At 39.5% G+C, this 17,997-nt stretch overlaps 3 protein-coding genes across 4 annotated transcripts; 1 reads left to right on the top strand and 2 right to left on the bottom strand.

Moving 5' to 3' along the window:
• LOC118434584 (gonadotropin-releasing hormone receptor-like) lies at positions 1-12,731 on the bottom strand. 2 transcript variants are annotated; one of them, XM_035848399.1, is made up of 8 exons: positions 12,510-12,731; positions 11,396-12,435; positions 11,204-11,301; positions 8,216-8,426; positions 4,213-4,429; positions 4,064-4,123; positions 1,271-1,323; positions 1-1,206 (listed from the first exon to the last, which is right to left on the bottom strand). In XM_035848399.1, exons 2-8 carry the CDS (start codon positions 11,910-11,912, stop codon positions 956-958), a joined length of 1,407 nt encoding a protein of 468 aa, XP_035704292.1. In that variant the 5' UTR covers positions 11,913-12,435; positions 12,510-12,731; the 3' UTR covers positions 1-955. The 2 variants fall into 2 exon arrangements, with proteins under 2 accessions (XP_035704292.1, XP_035704291.1); XM_035848398.1 differs by having other exon boundaries at positions 11,396-12,731.
• Positions 12,732-14,307: 1,576 nt separating this feature from the next.
• Positions 14,308-16,093, top strand: LOC118434447 (esterase SG1-like). Its single transcript, XM_035848034.1, has 3 exons — positions 14,308-14,716; positions 14,800-14,943; positions 15,511-16,093. Exons 1-3 carry the CDS (start codon positions 14,420-14,422, stop codon positions 15,787-15,789), a joined length of 720 nt encoding a protein of 239 aa, XP_035703927.1. The 5' UTR covers positions 14,308-14,419; the 3' UTR covers positions 15,790-16,093.
• A 167-nt stretch (positions 16,094-16,260) lies between these two features.
• On the bottom strand, positions 16,261-17,870 carry LOC110844042 (uncharacterized 21.2 kDa protein in hutC 3'region). The gene is made up of 2 exons (XM_022090152.2): positions 17,740-17,870; positions 16,261-17,663 (listed from the first exon to the last, which is right to left on the bottom strand). The coding sequence occupies exons 1-2, from the start codon at positions 17,751-17,753 to the stop codon at positions 17,042-17,044; spliced, it is 636 nt and encodes a 211-aa protein (XP_021945844.1). The 5' UTR covers positions 17,754-17,870; the 3' UTR covers positions 16,261-17,041.
• Positions 17,871-17,997: the final 127 nt, after the last annotated feature.

Here is a 17,997-nt window from a genome sequence, read left to right as displayed (position 1 = left end):
TACTCGGAAACCATGTAACACCAAATATTTCATCACATTTATTACAAAATATCGACAAACATGATCAATTTACAAGAACAGGTACGATAAAATATGTATAAATAATACGACCTTTCTCTCTCCTCTACATACTTACAATCATCACACATTTTTACTTATTTTGGCATATTATTCAGGTATTATCAGGTCATTAAATAAAGCTCAATTTAATTGATTGAAGCAAGTTTACAGGGATTATGTAGTAGTAGTTAAATACATATGTTAAAACCTTATCTTATCACAAGCTCTCTCTCCGATTGTGCTTTGATATTAATACGAACAAGACGGGGAAATTGAGACGGGTGGTTTGGTTACATAACAAATTACAACATTAAGCACATGAATTCACCGCAATTATATCCGGGGTAGAATTGTTCTGAATTTGGAACTGAGAAAGGGAATGACTCCGACGAAGCCCTCCGACAACCATTGTTCCATCGCTGTTACGATGCGGCTGCTTTCCTCCCCGAGTATGAAACAGGACGTCTGGTTTATGATGGGACGAGGATGATGATGACGATGTCGTTGTGTAACGGACCATAAGATGCTGTGGTTGCTGGAGGTCCTGGCTAAGTCTGCCTCGGCATTGTCCGCAAGATTTGATTGTGGGAGATTGACGGTCATTGTCACGACCGTAGTCCAATCTTTCCCCACCACCACGACCACGACCTTGGTGATCATCGTGAAGATGATTTCTCGGAGGTAGTTGTATCATTACTTGTTTCTTTCGACTCGGCCTTTTGTTCTTTCCTCCACCTCCTCCACCACGGTTGTGATTGTGAGCTTTGTTCTGACCACTACCACCACCACCACCTTGTTGCTTATTAACGGGAATAACGGGATAAGAGTCTGTCGAGTTGTCAGTGTTGTCTAACAATCGACAAAATAAAATGGACAATAGTTGATGAATCCAGCGTCAAATGACAGACGTAATTGCGAGGAGGGAGCTGGATCTTGGCTTCTTGGTCCGTTCCTCGCCATCCTCCACGGATAACCTTCTCCGATTTCGGGATGAGTGCTTTTTGCAACAGCACCAACAACAGCAACAGCAAAACTTGAAACTCCAAGCCCAATTACAGTTGAAAATTGACCCGGCCGTCTTTTTCGTGTAGTTTCCGTACACGATGGGATTCAGACAAGAGTTTGCGACCGCCATCATGAACAGGGCTGTTCAAAAAAATGATATATTTTAATTAAATTCTGGCAGAAATCCAAGCATTTATATTTTTACCATCTTGTACGACAGGGTCGACTCGTTTGGCTCCCTCCTTGTCGAATGAGTACCTAAAACAGAATAATAATAATATTTACATCTTTATTCTCTTTAACGAACGAAGCTCGCGACTTTTTTTCGCCCAATTGTTTTAGTTTGGCAAGTCTAAACATCAAAAGATATTGGATAAAGAAAAGTGCATCTGTCCACCGTCTCAAAGTTGACAGAAAATAATCTCGCTTCGCAGCTTGGAATAATGGTACTCGTCGTTGGAACAAAGGACCCCAGGCATATCAATCATTACATTTTCATACAATATATATGTATGTATACATAGGCATAGAAAATCACGTGAAATGGTCATGTCATATGTAAGTAAGGCTATTGAACTGCCTAACCTGTTGACCACGCCATTCGTTATACATACCAAAAAGGAGAATTATTTTATTTCCGATAGAACTGCATTAATAAATTTCACGTACGCTGAGTATATATTAATTCACTCAGAAATCGGATCACATGACGCAACCATTGGAGAAAGGAGACATAATTAAATACCTGCAAAAGTTATACCAACCTATCGACCAAAAGAAGGAAGGAAATCTAATCAATCTTTTCTATAACCTCAACCATCACTCCGGAATCATCATTCCCGTCAGTTTTATCCCGTCTCAATTATTGATCTCGGTTTTTTTTAGGGGCTCAACTGATCTGGGGGAAGAGAAGAAAACGTGATCAACCAAGAGAAATAATTCGGCCTGATTTTATCGAACTTTGATACCCTTTGACTTCACCTCCTCCCCACAAAAAAAGAACCTGGGTCTGATTGATTGACAGGATTTACAGACAAGGTATTTATGTAAGTAGACGTACATATCGTGGTAATGGTCGTGGTTTGCTTTTACGTCTCTCACTTTCACCTCTCTCCTCGCACGTCTCTCATTAGTGTATAGATGTTGATGAAAGGATGCCCATGCCTCCATCCTGGTCCAGTTAATTACTCCTACACCGCACGGATGGATGAAAGGAAAAGAAAACACAAGAAAGAATGTGATGTGAAGAGATGCTGCTGTAATTAATTAAGGTGAAATAGCTTGTCAGGATTCCCATGGGTTGGGCAGCGCTGATGATGATGAACGTCAAACACAACGATAACGGTTGGTTTCAAAAACATGGTCACCTCACCAGACTTTCTGGAACTACACTCCTTTTTAATAGAAAGTTTCTATAACTTCCACCTCCACCCCCACCATCTAGCCCACTACGTTCATAGATAGCACGCCATGCAGAAAATTATTTCTCAAAATCAGACCCATTAGGAGAGCAGCATATCGGCGAATCTGTCTGGGTTTCGGTTACAGCATTCTCCCATTCATGACTTTATGGCTTCTTGAATTCTATCTACGTACGTGGGCAGAACAGAACTTTGATTTTGTTGTGGTTTTGATCATATTATAGTTTGTAGTGGGCTTGTCTGATTTGATATTGAAACCGTTTTTAATGGTGAGAGGCTATTATTTGCAACACCATCGACTGCCCCGTGGTTCGAGTGAAGTTAGGAAATCGTCTAAAGTACAATATGAGGGAGAATATAATATTGCTATTTAAACCGAAATTTGAAACGGGTGCTTAATCTTTCCCATTCCCTATTGTTCTTCATGGGTGGATTAACTCGAATAAAACGAGTAATCGAGTCCATAATTTCCCAAGTCTACCATGATGGTGGTGAAATTCGACTCGGGCCCTCACAATTTAAACCTCAATTCCAGCATCTCCTCTCTATTGTAGTCAATTAAATGGAGAGAGAAAGTAAAGTAGGTGGTAGGAGGAAGACGTTGTTGAACACTCACTCACTCAAAAACAGCCACGATTCGGGGAAAAACAGAAAAAAACCTTGTGATGTTGTCATCAAATTTCAATATTTACAATTCTCCACATGAATGAACCGTCTATTTTCAACCTACATCTGTGCATTCATACTTTTGATGACGTACGCGTCCCTTTGACTAAATGGTATTTGGTCAATCAAAATAACTCTCCTTTCACCAACCAGAAATGGGAGAGAGAAGTCGCAAAACAAGGAATATTTTCGTAAATATTGTGTGTCCTATACTCTGCGGGTCCTGGTTTATTCGGCCAAAATTAATTTGTTTACAAAGTCTTCGAATGTACGAATGTACTTTTGCTGCACTCTTGTTATTTGCTTAGCAAGAATCTAGTGAAAAGCGGTGCCAAACTTCTTGTGGGCAGGTTAAATTAAATAGAGACATGATTGTTCCTACTGTAAAGAACTTTCAGCTAATAAAAAACGGTGTAGTCATTCCCAACAGGAAACAAATTTGTGGGAGCATTGTACAGAAAGTGCGACGGAGAGAAAACTTGGTCCTTTTTGCATTCTGCTCCCGTTTGTTAATATTACTTTCTTCTGTAAAAAGGAGAATTTATCTTGAAGATCTTTTTGTTTTTATTAAGATTCCCGAGAGGAATGGAGAGAAATTTCCTCATTTATTTACACTACGTACATATAGACCGTTGGTGGTGTACAATATCACAAAAAAGCACTCTGCGTGCTTCCATTTGCGGTTTCCATTTGTCAAGAGAGCTTATCGCTGTCAAACACATTTTAATCCTTAATAACTCTTGCCAAACTCAAATCTCTCTTCAACATGAGGCAGCCGAGTTGGGCAATGTTTTACAAAGATTTTGAAATTCTCATTTTTTAATAGTATTAAAAAACTCTAAAAGCATTAAGCACCATAAATGGCATCAGCTACATATATTCGTAATATGTATGTACATATATTTGCTCACCACAAAGTGATGACACAGTACGGCGACCAGCAGAAGATAAATACAATGACGATTACAAACCTGGAAGTAAAACGTATTCATAGATTAGTCCAAAAATTTCGAAATTCTCAGCATTTTTAATCAGATTAAATTCTGATTGCGCCACTCACGTCATCCGCAGCGTCCTTTTCTTCGCCCGTGCCAGTAAATTGGCCGAGTCTGAGGAATTATTACAAGAATTGCTCAACAGTTGCTGACTGCTCGGAGGGGGATGATTCGTCGTTGTTGTAGCATTATTATACGTGGAATACGTCATCCCACCGCGTGTACTGTAGTTGATGCTTTCATTATTGTGAGCATTTCTCTGCTGCTGGTCTTGCCCACCCCCTTTAAGAAGCAAAAACACATTAATTATTAATACATTTTAAAACTGGTCGGTATTATCGGTTTTCGTGTTTTTACAAGGTTTTCTCCGATTTTATATCAACCTTGTCTTGTCAACTTAGAAATTACCGAGGCAATGCATAATGAATGAATGGATGTCTACGTGAGTTTCGTCGTGTACATACCTACATATGTATTCATCGTCCGACAAGTAATAATTAATGACTGATCGTTTGACTTTGGATGTGAGGAGTCGTCGTGTCATGATGTCCGGGCATGTGACCGCATGTCACAAAATCACCATTTATAGTCAAGATTGGTTTGCTTACGTTTGCGAAGTTTGCTTACGTCTTTGAATGGAATGTGAAAATCAAGGGGCAACTTTTGTACCCGAAAAAATTAAGGCTTTACTTTCTGTAATATTGTGCTAAGTGGTTATATTGCGGCAAAATTCTTAGATTAGATATACATATAAGTACACTTATCTATGTAACATTTATTGGTGCGGTTTAGTTTAGCAATCAAAAAGGGCAATAACATTCTTGCTGATTCCATATAAAAACTTGATCCTCCACGTGCCTCACCTTTTTAATCAGGAAAATAGTTTAGTATGATAATGTACAAATTTAGATCAAGTTCTTTTTCTCATCAATCAGATTGAAACAAACTTGGTTCAATTTCTTCCTTGTAAAAAGATCAGTTGATTTGATGCTATTATTAAATGCACAAGTGGGACGACCTACGCATTCTCAGTCAGAGAGACAAGACAGGTGCTGCACATAATGCGAGCACTACAAAAAGTAATTATAAGTTCAAACAGGAAAAAGTTTTGCATTTGTGTTTGAACATTTAATAATTAACTTTGCGTGCTTGCTTTTGTCTGCCAATATGTCTGCCATAATTCAAGTGTGGCTCAACAGCATTTATATAAATACTTGATAAATACCTGAAACTACCATCATCCCACTTGTTTCCTGTTACTTTACTAAAGGCCCACTTGTCCGACTCTGAACAATCTATAAGTTCAATGCGACACAAATTTGGAACCTTGAAATAAGACTCTGTCTCTGCGGTAGTAATACCGGCAGAAATTACGCTTCTTCTCTCCCTCGAGTACGTACTTTGCCAAATAAAATAAAAGATGGTGAAAATAGACACTTCTTCCATCCACCAGGAGAACGTCCACCACTTTCTACGTCGTCGTTCCAATCCACCAAGGACGAAACACTAAACGGGCAAATAAATTAAAATAAATTCCAACGAGAACCGTTTGATCTCTTGAGTACTCGCTCAACGTGACCATGACCCTGCTCAACCGATCCGAAGCTACCTGATAATCGTGCTGTTGAAGGAAATTGAAGCGAAAGTAATGCCATCATTCCAGCCCAGCCAAGCAATTGCGATTAGCAGTGGTAACAAGTTAGTTCTTCGAAGCCAGCGATTTGCGAGAGTTTTAAGGTGGGTGTTAGTTTAAGTAAAGAGCAGGAAAAAAAATCAGTGATGAGGAAAAGCTGGGAAGATAACAAAGTATATAAAAGGTAGGATTCTTCCAGAATGGGAGGAAAATGAGGAGGAGGAGGGAAGAGGGAAGGAAGGAAGGAAAAAGTCGACAGGATGACGTGGAGGATCTGATAAAATAATTTGAGAAATTCAGCAGACATGTTAAAACTTTATACACTTTGACTGATCAAACTGTTTGATCAAGTTGAGATATTAGAAAACTGGCATTTCCGGTGAGATGAGTCCCTCGGGAATGTTTTGCACATACATTCAACACCATTTTTTCTGCCGTGGGGTGGGATACGACTTTTTATCAAATTTCTCAAGATTACCAACAGCCACGAGGGGATCGGATACATTATGTTCTAGTTCATTCTTATCCAGCATATTTTGCCTAAAATTTGGAATGTTTGAATTAAATTCTGAAGGACAAAACTCGTCTTAAAATCGATTATACATATATATTGATCGTCGAGGACTATAAATGAAGGGAAAAATTGAAATTGAGTGGATCGAGTATGCCGTAAATTGCGATATTATCATTCTTCCAGAGTTTAATGTTCTGATCAATATTATGATATTATGTCACTCACGCATCTCTTACATGACTTTATTATTACTTCTTCAAGTCGCGACGAATTATATAGTGCTCGCTGTTTTCATTAATTATAATTACATAACAATCTGATTCATAAAATGTGCTTGAATTGGCGATCGTCTCTCAAGTGGGTTGGATTTCATGTGTCAAATTACAGTGGGCATGGGTGCATAACCGTCTTATGTACAAAGCCGACATACATAGCTCAACTTTCAAAATCTTATTATTCGAAGTGAAAACTTCCAGCCAAGCCAAACATGGCCAAACCGCCGTCATAATGAAATTGGAGCAATCATCGTGCACTTCCTGTGTAGAGAAAGTCTGGCGTGTAGACGATCCTACTTATTTACCACGATCGTTTGCCTATCCTCGCGTTCTTTGCATCAACTTTCTCTTTCCGTCAAGAGGGAATTGGAGATCCCATGCAATTCCATCTCTCTTCGCTGGTTTATTGAATTTAAAGTTTGATTTTGAACTGGAATTGGGAAATGAAACCAGAAACTTGACCAGAATTGGGACTGATTTCCTTTCAAAGTAGATATGAAGGAAGGGCTGGTCTGGTCTGGTGCCGCGGCTCGATTTACATTACATTTCACGCTTTGATTTCCATGCACTATCCCAACAGCACGAGAGACTTTCAATACTTTCTGTGCCAGTCGTAATACTTGATAAGTGAATGTAAAGTGATGGGCATGCCATATATTTCTGAGAATCCCACACCCAACCTGTCGAGAGAAGATTGATGCGCAGATGGTGATCTGCCTAATCCCATCACATATTTAGTACGTTCCACTAAAATTCTAGGGCTGTCTGTCTTCCACATAAATAATGAAATCAATCATGTCAACCAAGAGAAAAATCAGGGAATCCTTCGTATCTAATAAAAATCGTCCACACAACACCCATAATTACACTTAGGATGTAAGCCGTAATCCTTCCCTGTCTCTGGCAGAATGACAGACAGACAAAGTGAAAGTAAAATTGACACGATACAGTCTGCATGCAAAACTGGATTGATTTTGCATTTAGGATCTCCTCCCTCAAGAGAGTGAAGAAAACTAGAATACAATCAATTTCATTTTCAAGTGTCTTCCGGAGAGGACGGGTAGTTTCTTGCTCAGAATAAAATTGAAAGTCAAATTGCGTTAAAGTAAAAGTTGTCCGAGCCAGGAAATCTCGACCAAGGCGAATGTGTCTGCATTTGTCCTGCATGGGTTCCTCGGGAGAAAGAGGAAACGAAATAAAAGTAAAACCCCTTCCCCCCATACAGTTAGTTGTCATCTTAGCGGCAGTCTTGTCAAGTTAGTTGGACGGAATGAAGGGAAAACGTGCTCTGGATATGTAAGCACACTTTTTTCAGTCAAACCCTGCACAGCGTGCAATCCTTCTGCAGACTGAACTGAATGAAACATCATTTGATGGACAATGGAAAAATCTTTTTATTCCAATCGCACCAGGATGACACGAAAAACTTGAGTACTTTTAAGAAGTCTCTTGATCTATTTTGTCACGGGTTTAACAAACAAATGTCTCAAGATCAAAGATGAAATAAATAATGCTTACGAGGCTTTTTCTCTCCTGGGGAAATAAAAAATTCTGTGTCTGACAACTGTCTAATCCAGGCCTGCAGTGTTACCTACCTATTCGCATATAAGGATGGATGTAACGAGGTGAATTTGAGTGTCACTTACGTGTCTGCTTGATGAGGATGTGCGACTTTGACGAAATCTTCCATAAGATACTCGAGTAGGTGAAGACCGTCACAATCAGGGGGAGAAAGTACATGGCGGACACGGAGAAAACATTGTATGCCATTTCCTGTGATGGGCTTAAAAAGCCAAAGCTCACGCATTGTCGGAACGAAGGATATTTCGGATGGACTTGTAAGCTGAAAACGACGCACTGAAATAAACAAAGAGGAAATTAAATAGGAGTGGGATGGAAATGTTGATTTTGTGAATTACTTACTCAAAATACACGATAGATATATATACCCAAGTTCGTTAACAATACTTCTAATTATATAATTCCGTAAGATAATGGCTTCTCTTATCAAGAATTTATACGCCATTGCCATTCTCGTCGTGGTCCGTATCTAACCCAACCCACCCACTCTCACGATCGGGCAATACATCTGCGTAGGTATCAAGTACAACCGCACGACCAGATTCTCCATTCATTCGTCCATCTATATTTTACCCATTCTGCCAGGTTTACATTCAGCAAAATCACCAAATGCCATTATGTCAGGGATGGGATAGCATCCAACCAGAAGAAGAAATAGGCGAGGACGTGCCTCTCGCCAAACGTTGCATTGCACCAACATCATCAACAACAACTGACGACGAGGAAATTCAATAATAGGACGAATAATAAATGTAAAAATGACATTCAAATATAAAGTATATTGTACGATTTCTGCACAATTTGGGGAACGAATATGGCTAATCCGAACCCATACATATACTAAATATTTTCTCGTATGCCATATACATCCTGCTTGACGACGATGCTGCTGACTCGATAAGAATTTAGATTGGTTTCGTTTGGAATTGAAAATTCTTTTAGCCGCAGACATCTCTTCCTCGAACAGAAATTCGTGCAATCCAATATGACAGAAAACAAACAAGTGGTGAGAGTGATGTAGATTTGGTGTCATAGGTATCTATGCGGTAACAGGGGTAACAAACAGGGGCAGTGATTCTCATTCCCATATTATGTAAATTGCACATCACGTTGGATTATGCTGCTGTTATGGGAGGTTGGCATGTTGCATGTACATACGTATTCCCAAGAGGGGAAATGACGACGAGGACGCTAAAAGCTAAAGCTTTTATTTGTTACGTATCGTTCACATTCAGAAGAAGTGGCTTGGGTTCATCATTCTGATCTCATTTTAAAACTATTGCGTAATATATAAATATTTCTAATCAATAGTCGTCTCGTAACTTGTTAAAATGAATTGACAGAGCAAAAAGGTCCATGAATTTTTAAAGGTCACATACATATATCTCTTTTCTACCATGTGTCTACATCATGCTTTTTTGGTCTTATGCAAAGTGCTGAAACAAAATGGGATACATACAATGAGAAATAACTACCCATCAAAGTGGTAAATAACAATTGGTGAAATTCTTCACAGCAAACACGCAAGTCAGTGTGATTTGACCAGACAGCAGATGCAAGTAAATATGGTCTCGATGTAATCTAAAAGTCAACTTGTAAAACACGCACCTCGTCCATGAAACTCTTCATTTTAAGGATGGGAATAGAGTGAAACTTAGCAATTTGATGTAATGGCTGTTGTCATTATTTACAGGGCTGCTGTTATGTAAGGAAGTATTTAGAATTACCATCTCTGCCTGCCTACAATGGACCGAAATCCCTGTGGGACTTTAGTCAAATCTTGAATTCTTAAAGCAATTTCAACCAGTTAGATACACATGTATGTAGGAATGAAAGTTTAAGGTTGGATTGTTTCCCCGAATTGTATAAATGCTTTACTTTACTTCAATTCAAAAGCTTGCATGCATGCATACGAAATAATATCATTGAATAAACCCCAACTAAATATTTGATTAAAAAGCCAATGAAACTGGAACTAATTATATTGATGTATTGATCCATGACGAGAACGAAGCTTATTCTCCGACGACCACGACGACAAACTGACCTCAGACAAATATTGTGCCCGCTATACCACCACCACCATCAGCCTTTTGAGTATCAATCAAGTGCAAATATATAAATGCCGACGTTCTTGAAGGTTAAAAACCGCAGGCGTCCGGGAAATAAGACATTAAATTCCAATATTTTAGTAGATATAGCTTTCCCCAACCGACACAACCTAGGGCAATCCTGCTTGCTACCCTTCCTTCGTTCCGTTCTTCCTATGTAGTTATTTACCTTCTCGGACCTAATAATTTCTGACAAGATTGTGAAACTTCAAAATAAATAACCCTGCATTTACGGATGATTGGTTGCCCACTCCCATCCGATTATTTCTGCAGCAAGAATAATGAATTTATTGCCATCCTACAAACAAATACATGCAATTCCATATCTTCGCCTCATCCACCAATGTTCCATGCAATGTAGGAAATTTAATAATAGGATGGGAAGAAAGGAAGAGAAAGTACAAGTGTACTTGCGGTGGTTCAATTGCCGAATGTGCCGAATTGTCCAAACAAAACAATAAATAAATATGTATCCCTTCTTCTTTGTTGTATTATTCGTTCCGAAATATTATTAAGCCTAAACTTGTGGGCGTATGTATGTACTGCAAACATACATATGCATACGGAACAAATATTTTTAAGGACGGAGGAAACATGCAAGCAGCCTTCCCCGTGGGACCACTTACCGATAGAAACAAAGTGTTCTACATCTCTCCCCCGAGATATTTGTTCCACTTGCTTTCTTTCCCTTTAAGATGGAGTAGATAGGCGATTAGGCCACAGCAGCAGCAGTGTCGTTTGTGCAGTGTCGTTTGTTATCATGTAGAAAAACCGGCTATTTATTTCGTCACGACTTTTACGTGACATTTGCCTTCTTTCTCTTGTAATTTTCTGCTAGGTTTCCCTCTACCGTGGTTTATTTTATTTTATCGTTGGAGATAAACCGTCCAATACATCCTGCGACCTACGTACTATTGTTTTATGTATATGAAACTACTTTACCTGCGGTGCAGATGATACTGCAGCTGCCAACCAGGCAAGGGCAATCATTGTTTTGACTCGTCTAGTAGCTCCCACCATCCTCAAAGGAAACAGTATGGCTGTAATGTAAAATAGTGGAATTCAAAATTTCACATAAATTTTTCAAAATAACATACATTTATGCATCAGGTTGAGAAGAATATATTACATTACCTATGAAACGATCCAGACTGATGCATATCAAAATATTTGATGAAAGATAGAGTCCAAAAGCTCTAAGGAATTGACACACTTTGCACAAAAGCTCTCCCCCCATCCACTGAATCGTCAGCCTCCAACAGATCTCGAGTGGCATGAGAAAGAAGGTCACGATCAGATCAGCAATGGAAAGGTGCAGCATGAGAACGGTGATTCGCCACTTGAGCTTCGCCAGTTGGTGGCACACGGAAAAAAACACGGTCAGATTTCCGGTAGCCGCGACAACAAAGAGGATTGAGTACGCGACGACCTCGTTTCTAGAGCGGGCCGTCATCTCGGTGAATTCAAGGGGCAGAGGGGGTGACGAGGACATGTTGTTTACGGTATTGTGGTACGCCATGGACGCGCTGATATTCATGGCAGGGTCAAACATGGCGGAAAAGTTGAGCTCGGTCTCAGACTCTGGAAAGATGAAGGGTTGTGCGGTGAGGAGTGGATTATCAGTGGTGGTCGTGGTAAAAGTTGGAGGCATGGTTGAGGGTGCGGTTATCGTCGCGGGGAGGATGCTGTCATCTTCTTTGTGCGGGGTGGTATCTCATGTTGACGACATATACATAGATGATGACTCGGCAGAGTGTAAATTCGCGTGTTTTTGAGGTCGGTATGTGTGTGGTGTTTGAGGTGAAGAGTGCACTTCACTTTCACTCACATAGTTTTATAGGGTGATGGATGGGTGGTCAATGTCTGTGTGGCTGGTGAGAGACTATTCATGTATGACAAGGTGGTGTCATCGTATGTATCACTTCCAGCACTTCTATTCCCATTTGCCAGGAAAGGATGTGGATTGAATTATTGACTTGACTCTTACTTTACTCTGCCATGATAATGATATCCAGTAATACTACTATTCTCTTGCTTTCACCCTTTTTTCCGGCTAAAACAGTAGTCTGAGAGAAATAAACGTCGTCTGCATGGATCCGATACCAGCGTCAATGTCAAATCAGTCAGAGGACGGGGTAGTAAAAAGAAGCCAAGGTTTTTTTCCGTCCGTCAAGCTGACCAATTTAAAGGTAGTAATTTTGTTAGAATATTTTTAGAAAATATTTTTCAGTAGGAAAGAGAACAATACCTCGAAAATAAATTGATATATTTTTTTATGTAGTGTTTAAGTGTTGGAAAAAATTTACGGTCTGCGTGATAAACGATTTTTCTTGTAACTACTACTTGAACAACTGCTATGTGGATGTGGTTCTAGAGTGGCTGCTGGAGGCAAACTGATACCCGAGTGGTCGAGACGAATGCTCTAAATCCGCACTGGATTTTCACCAGGGTTTCATGTATGCTCTGAAACTTTGCTTTCTCCACCACCAACCAGCAGTCTCAAATGCATACCTTTTCGCTGGTAAGTACTACTTTCCCCTGCACAACTTTCCACCTCCACCTCCACCTCCACTTCGCCGAATAAGTATGAGCTCTCATTCAGATATACATAATAATCTACCGCTTTGGACGAGTCTTTCGAGCACAATAATGCCTTAAAGGATCACACAAAAGGAAACTGATGTGGATTAGTTGGTGAGTCTACAAGGTTCCCCATTAGGCATCGGTTTTTCGTGTGGTTTCTCCATTTGCATGAGTGGGTTTCAAATCTGGGTGGGGGCAGATTCTTATAAAATCGACGTGATAATGGATTAAAATAAGTACGAGATAAACTTGAATTCGTGGAAAATCTTGAATCCAACAAACCAAAGTCCTCGGGGTATCTGTGAATATGTAAGTCGTGAATTTAACATTTTGCCATTTTCATTCATTCAGACCGGGTGCAGGGGTTTGGTTTTATTAGTCGTCTCAGGTTAGCAATTTATCGAGCCACCATGTGCTCGATATCCGTTTCAACAAGCTCAGAAAAGAAGAGACTTGATTGATTCTCATTTAATATTTATGGAAGAAAAGACCAAGACGGGATATTTGAAAGAAATTGTAATAATAATGCAATTAAAGGTTGGGGCCATGTAAAACTGAAATTGCCCTTTTATAATTCTTCTCTTGGTCATCAATACATAGTTTTGGCTTTTAGTATTGTTTTCCCAATCCAAACTTTTAACGTCTCGACGATATGCCTCTTTTTGCTGACGTGAATCGAGTTTGCTTAACTGGAATTTGATACCTTTATAATCAATTGGACAATGCTGACTTAAATTACTGAATGACGTATGTACAAATGTACGTACAAACAACCAACAATCGTGCTAAATTAGGGAAATGTGAAATATCAATACAGGACAAGAACTACTTAGCTTGCTGAAAAACATTCTTGAACTTATTTATTCGTTCTTTGTTCTCTTTTTTTCTTGTGAAATCGTGTCTAAACTAAAAAATAAACATACGTATGTTCCATTCCATTCATTCAATACATGCCAAAAATATCTATTCCAGCAGCAAAATAAGGAGGATAAAAACTTGCCCGATAGCAATGTTCCTTGTCAACCAATAACAATTCCACGAAAGAAACTTTATGATACAAGAAACCCTCCAGGTTAAGGAAAAATACATATCTCAAAAACCTTGTCCATCAATAGGTACACAAACTTGTAAAAATACTGTATCGAATCCTCACCTATAACTATCTATTCTCATGCATGGCCTGTCAACAACTAATTTTCCCCTCTCCAAATGTGCTACATGTACAAAACTTCAACATTCCCAGGTGAAACTCTGGTGGATAACAATCTTTGGGGAAAATTCCGCTTTGTTTCAACCGAAAAGTATGCAATGAGACTATTCCTATTCGCAAAGTTATGACAAGAATGTTGAGAATGTGTATGATTTGAATCTATACGAGTAACATCCCGTACTTCAAACACTGCACGCAACACACGTCCTGTACGCCCAGATATGTCACATGAATAATCAACACGTCCAAAAAAGAAGTTGACATCTGCCCCCTTTTACCACATTTGTCCACAAAATGCACACTGACTGCAATGAAATCTCTCCATTTGCTACCCACACAACGGAAGTTGAACAAGTCCAACCAAAATGATGAGTGTTTCCCTCGTGGCATTTTTCACATTACGACTAGTCCTCCTTCTGCTGCACTTTCGCGAAATAAGTTGCGACGACGATGAAGAAACTCCAAGTAATAACGACTCGTACAAGTATAATCCAAAATTGCCAACGGCATCGGCTGAGCGGTTCGACCCAACCTTGGCTCAACCGAGGGTGACCTTATCGCAGGGGACGTATCTCGGCCGGACTTACTCGTCCCGGTCGGGCAGACGGTATCACGCTTTTGTCGGGATAAGATACACAAAACGGGTCGAGAGATTTCAGCAGGTCTATTAAGATATGTAAAAAAAACGATTAACTTTACGTGCAAATTATCTCATTTGCATGCATAACGATGTCCTCCTCCCAAGATGGCTGAACTACCCGACGCTTCCAACGCGACGATCAACGCCACATCGTACGGACCCTTCTGCCTACAACAGGAATGGTTCAAAAGTAAAGTTATCGGGGAGGAAGATTGTCTCTTCATTAATGTGTACATTCCGGAAATGAAGGTATGTATGTACCTACTAATTAAACCATGTTTTATCAAACTTTTCCTACCCAACTCGGCCTGATAAATAGGGGGCAATTAAGATAGTAAATAAATATATACACTCCTTCTTTCCGGGGCAAGCATGTCTACCCCTCCATTTTTCCGTACATCCTCTCCATCCAATTCAGATTGAGGCCTGGATAGAGAGAAAGTGCAAATATTTGCATTTCAAAATTACTCAAATACCAGGAAAGCGTGTGTACTGTTGACGAGGGAATGTGTATGTGAGGCAGCTTTACATAATGAGATTATGCAGTGAGTGATGGTCGTGGTGGTTGCTTTTGCAACTTTCTCCTCGCACAGAGAGAACGAAACGACGGACGAAATCATGTTTCATTCCTATCACAAATTCTCCAAGGGCGATATTTCGTCGACCTTGTTGCACTAATGCGAATTGAAGTAGCAGAGCAACTGATTTATTAAATAAGCTGCAAGGATGCTTCTGGCATTTCCTGCTTGAATTGTGGTCCTGGATTTTGAATTGATTGGACGTCATTGTGTCGTCGATGTTGCTTTGCTTGAACAGAAAATGGGACCGACAGCAGCAGAAGATGAAGCAGGAGGAGGACCACAACGGGATAAGAAGAACCACAATAACACTTCTGGAGGAGAAAGCACGCCTCCAATTTCAACAATGTTTTACATTCACGGAGGAGCCTTCTTGTTCGGGTCGGGAAACGTCTACTTGCCCGATTACCTGCTGGATGAGGAGGATGTTATTCTTATCACGATGAATTACAGGTCAGGCTTTTCTCATTGTTTATCTATTATCCTTCTTGTCATGTTACATGTTACTCATCCGTGACCTTAATACGCGTCGGCATGCATAAATATTAAGGCGCAATATAAGTTGTTGCCAAAAAAATTGCCATTTTTTACTACCCGGTGGACACAAATCGGATAAATTATAAATAAATACATAACGTTATTCACAGTCAGAGAAAATACTTTTTATATGAGGAAAGAGGGATTTCACATAAATAAAATCCCTGCATTATTGGAATAGGCTTAAATCTCCTACACGGGGCCCAACCTTTGCCGGTTTTACGAGCTGTAAGTATTTAGCTAGGTATGAAATCCTTCACATCAAAGGATTTCTCTAAAGCCCTTCAAATGCACCTCTTCCGTAATCCAGACTGTGGATCTCAATTTATAAATTGACCCAGAAATGTTGCCCGGAATCTTTTGGTCGTCTTATTCCCAGAAATAGCCGTGTAGGAGGTGTAAAGGAAAATCTCTGAGTCAGGAACTCTGCTTCATTCCCACGCCAGGAGGTGGTTGGCATTATTTATTTCTATTCGTATAAAAATATGTACATACATATACACGTGAGTTTTTAAAGACAAGTCGTAACACAAGTGGACCAGACAGACGTCTAAAAGATGCTTAGACGCCTACAGTAAATTCGTGACGATTCCGGGTTAAGACGGAACTAATGGAGGTATTAAAAATTTCCCGTTTCATAACTTTATATCAAAGAAAAACGTATTAAAAATCGGGAATGAAAGAGCAAAACCAATCCGTTACGTATATGGCTCATAAAATAATATAAAAACTCTTATTTTTTCCCTTCTCGAAGTATATGAATCCTTAGAGTTTAATATTTCTCGACAGACTTTTTCTTGAAATGAAATGAAATTCGAAAATTATATAAGTTTAAAAACAATATGTTCAGTTCAGGTAAATAGTAAAGTATAAAACTAAGAATAGTCGTGCATAATCCAGTCGCAAAATAATAATACAATCCATCAAAAGTTTCCTATTCTAATAAATACGTTACATAGACTTTGGTGTTCATTGAACTGAGCCTAACACCCACAAGAGAACAGAACAGGACAGAATGGAGGACAGAATTCTTTGATACAAAAGTACAAAGGAATAAATAATATATATTTCATACAATGTATGTAAACTGTCATACAGAATTTCGTTATGTCAAACCTTTTTAGTTTTATTCACCATCACGAAGCAGACGAATATCCATTGTATAACTAACTCCTTTGTACATACAGAATTTGTTGAACCAATATTCACCCCACGTTTCGAACAAGCCTAACCTAATTTCGAGGGGTAACATGAACATGGAAAAACATGATCTCCTCACTCGAAACTATTTTTACAATGGTGGCTTCTTCGACATGAATTGCGACCGTATCGCCCGGATTTACTAACTCAATTTCACTTTCACCCACGGTAAAACAGCCATGAATGGATGTCAAGTAAGAAAAACCAGGCCCGACAAGATCAACGTGATGGACATGTTCATGGCTTAACAATCCCTGGTCACCAGTTGGTTTGACCTTGAAGGAACGCACGCTCATCGTTGCAGTGACAAGGTCACGACGAAATATAATCCCAAAATCTACCACGTCAGTGTCACCAATTATGTCACAATTGATGGGTTCCTCCCCAGAGAAGGTGTAGGGTTTTAGTCGTTCCAATTTTACGGTATTGTTCAGCAGTAGTCCGGCACCCGTCCAAACGACCAGGATCCGGTCGCAGTTGGGGAAAAGGGAGAACGCACTGGACCGAGAAACGGTGGCGGAGCTTAATCGCCAAGAAAACGCGTCTCCGATGGGAAATGAGGATCCGGGTGGCTGAATGTCAATTTGATGCGTGAAACCCAGTCCATTCTTCCAAGGCATGTTTTTATAGTTGGATTGTTTGATGACGGAAATGCTGTGGGGGGATGATGTCAAATTAAAACTAAACGTCGAGATTGTGCCGACAGCTTGTAAATAAGTAGAATTGTCACCTGATATTCTTCATGTTGAAGGAATAATTGTGAGTTGGTTTTTAAAAGCTAAATATTTTCAACAAAATTATACAAGCGACCAAAAAATCAATCCAAACTTGTGAAAATCAAGTCTCAAAAGGGTAGAGATTAAAATATTTTGTAACATTCACATGTGTTCAGGATTATGTTTGGATTAAAACTACATATGACATAAGTTATGGCAAACCACAGTCCATGCAATGCCGATAAACTTGAGTAGATTATTGACGAATACAT

This window comes from Folsomia candida, unplaced genomic scaffold, assembly GCF_002217175.1.
Source record: "Folsomia candida strain VU population unplaced genomic scaffold, ASM221717v1 Fcan01_Sc002, whole genome shotgun sequence".
In the NCBI taxonomy this organism is placed as follows: domain Eukaryota; kingdom Metazoa; phylum Arthropoda; class Collembola; order Entomobryomorpha; family Isotomidae; genus Folsomia; species Folsomia candida.
This window is presented reverse-complemented; position numbering and strand designations above follow the sequence as displayed.

What these genes read in the sequence shown, in the direction of transcription:
- LOC118434447 (XM_035848034.1), top strand. Translation starts at nt 14,420, where the DNA reads ATGATGAGTGTTTCCCTCGTGGCATTTTTCACATTACGACTAGTCCTC. An exon ending in GGGTCGAGAGATTTCAGCAG is followed by an intron (nt 14,717 to 14,799) that starts GTCTATTAAGAT and finishes CCTCCTCCCAAG; the next exon opens with ATGGCTGAACTACCCGACGC. An exon ending in TGTACATTCCGGAAATGAAG is followed by an intron (nt 14,944 to 15,510) that starts GTATGTATGTAC and finishes TTGCTTGAACAG; the next exon opens with AAAATGGGACCGACAGCAGC.
- LOC118434584 (XM_035848398.1), bottom strand. Translation starts at nt 11,912, where the DNA reads ATGCCTCCAACTTTTACCACGACCACCACTGATAATCCACTCCTCACC. An exon ending in TACTGTGTCATCACTTTGTG is followed by an intron (nt 1,324 to 4,063) that starts GTGAGCAAATAT and finishes ATTCTGTTTTAG; the next exon opens with GTACTCATTCGACAAGGAGG. An exon ending in CGACCCTGTCGTACAAGATG is followed by an intron (nt 1,207 to 1,270) that starts GTAAAAATATAA and finishes TTTTTTGAACAG; the next exon opens with CCCTGTTCATGATGGCGGTC.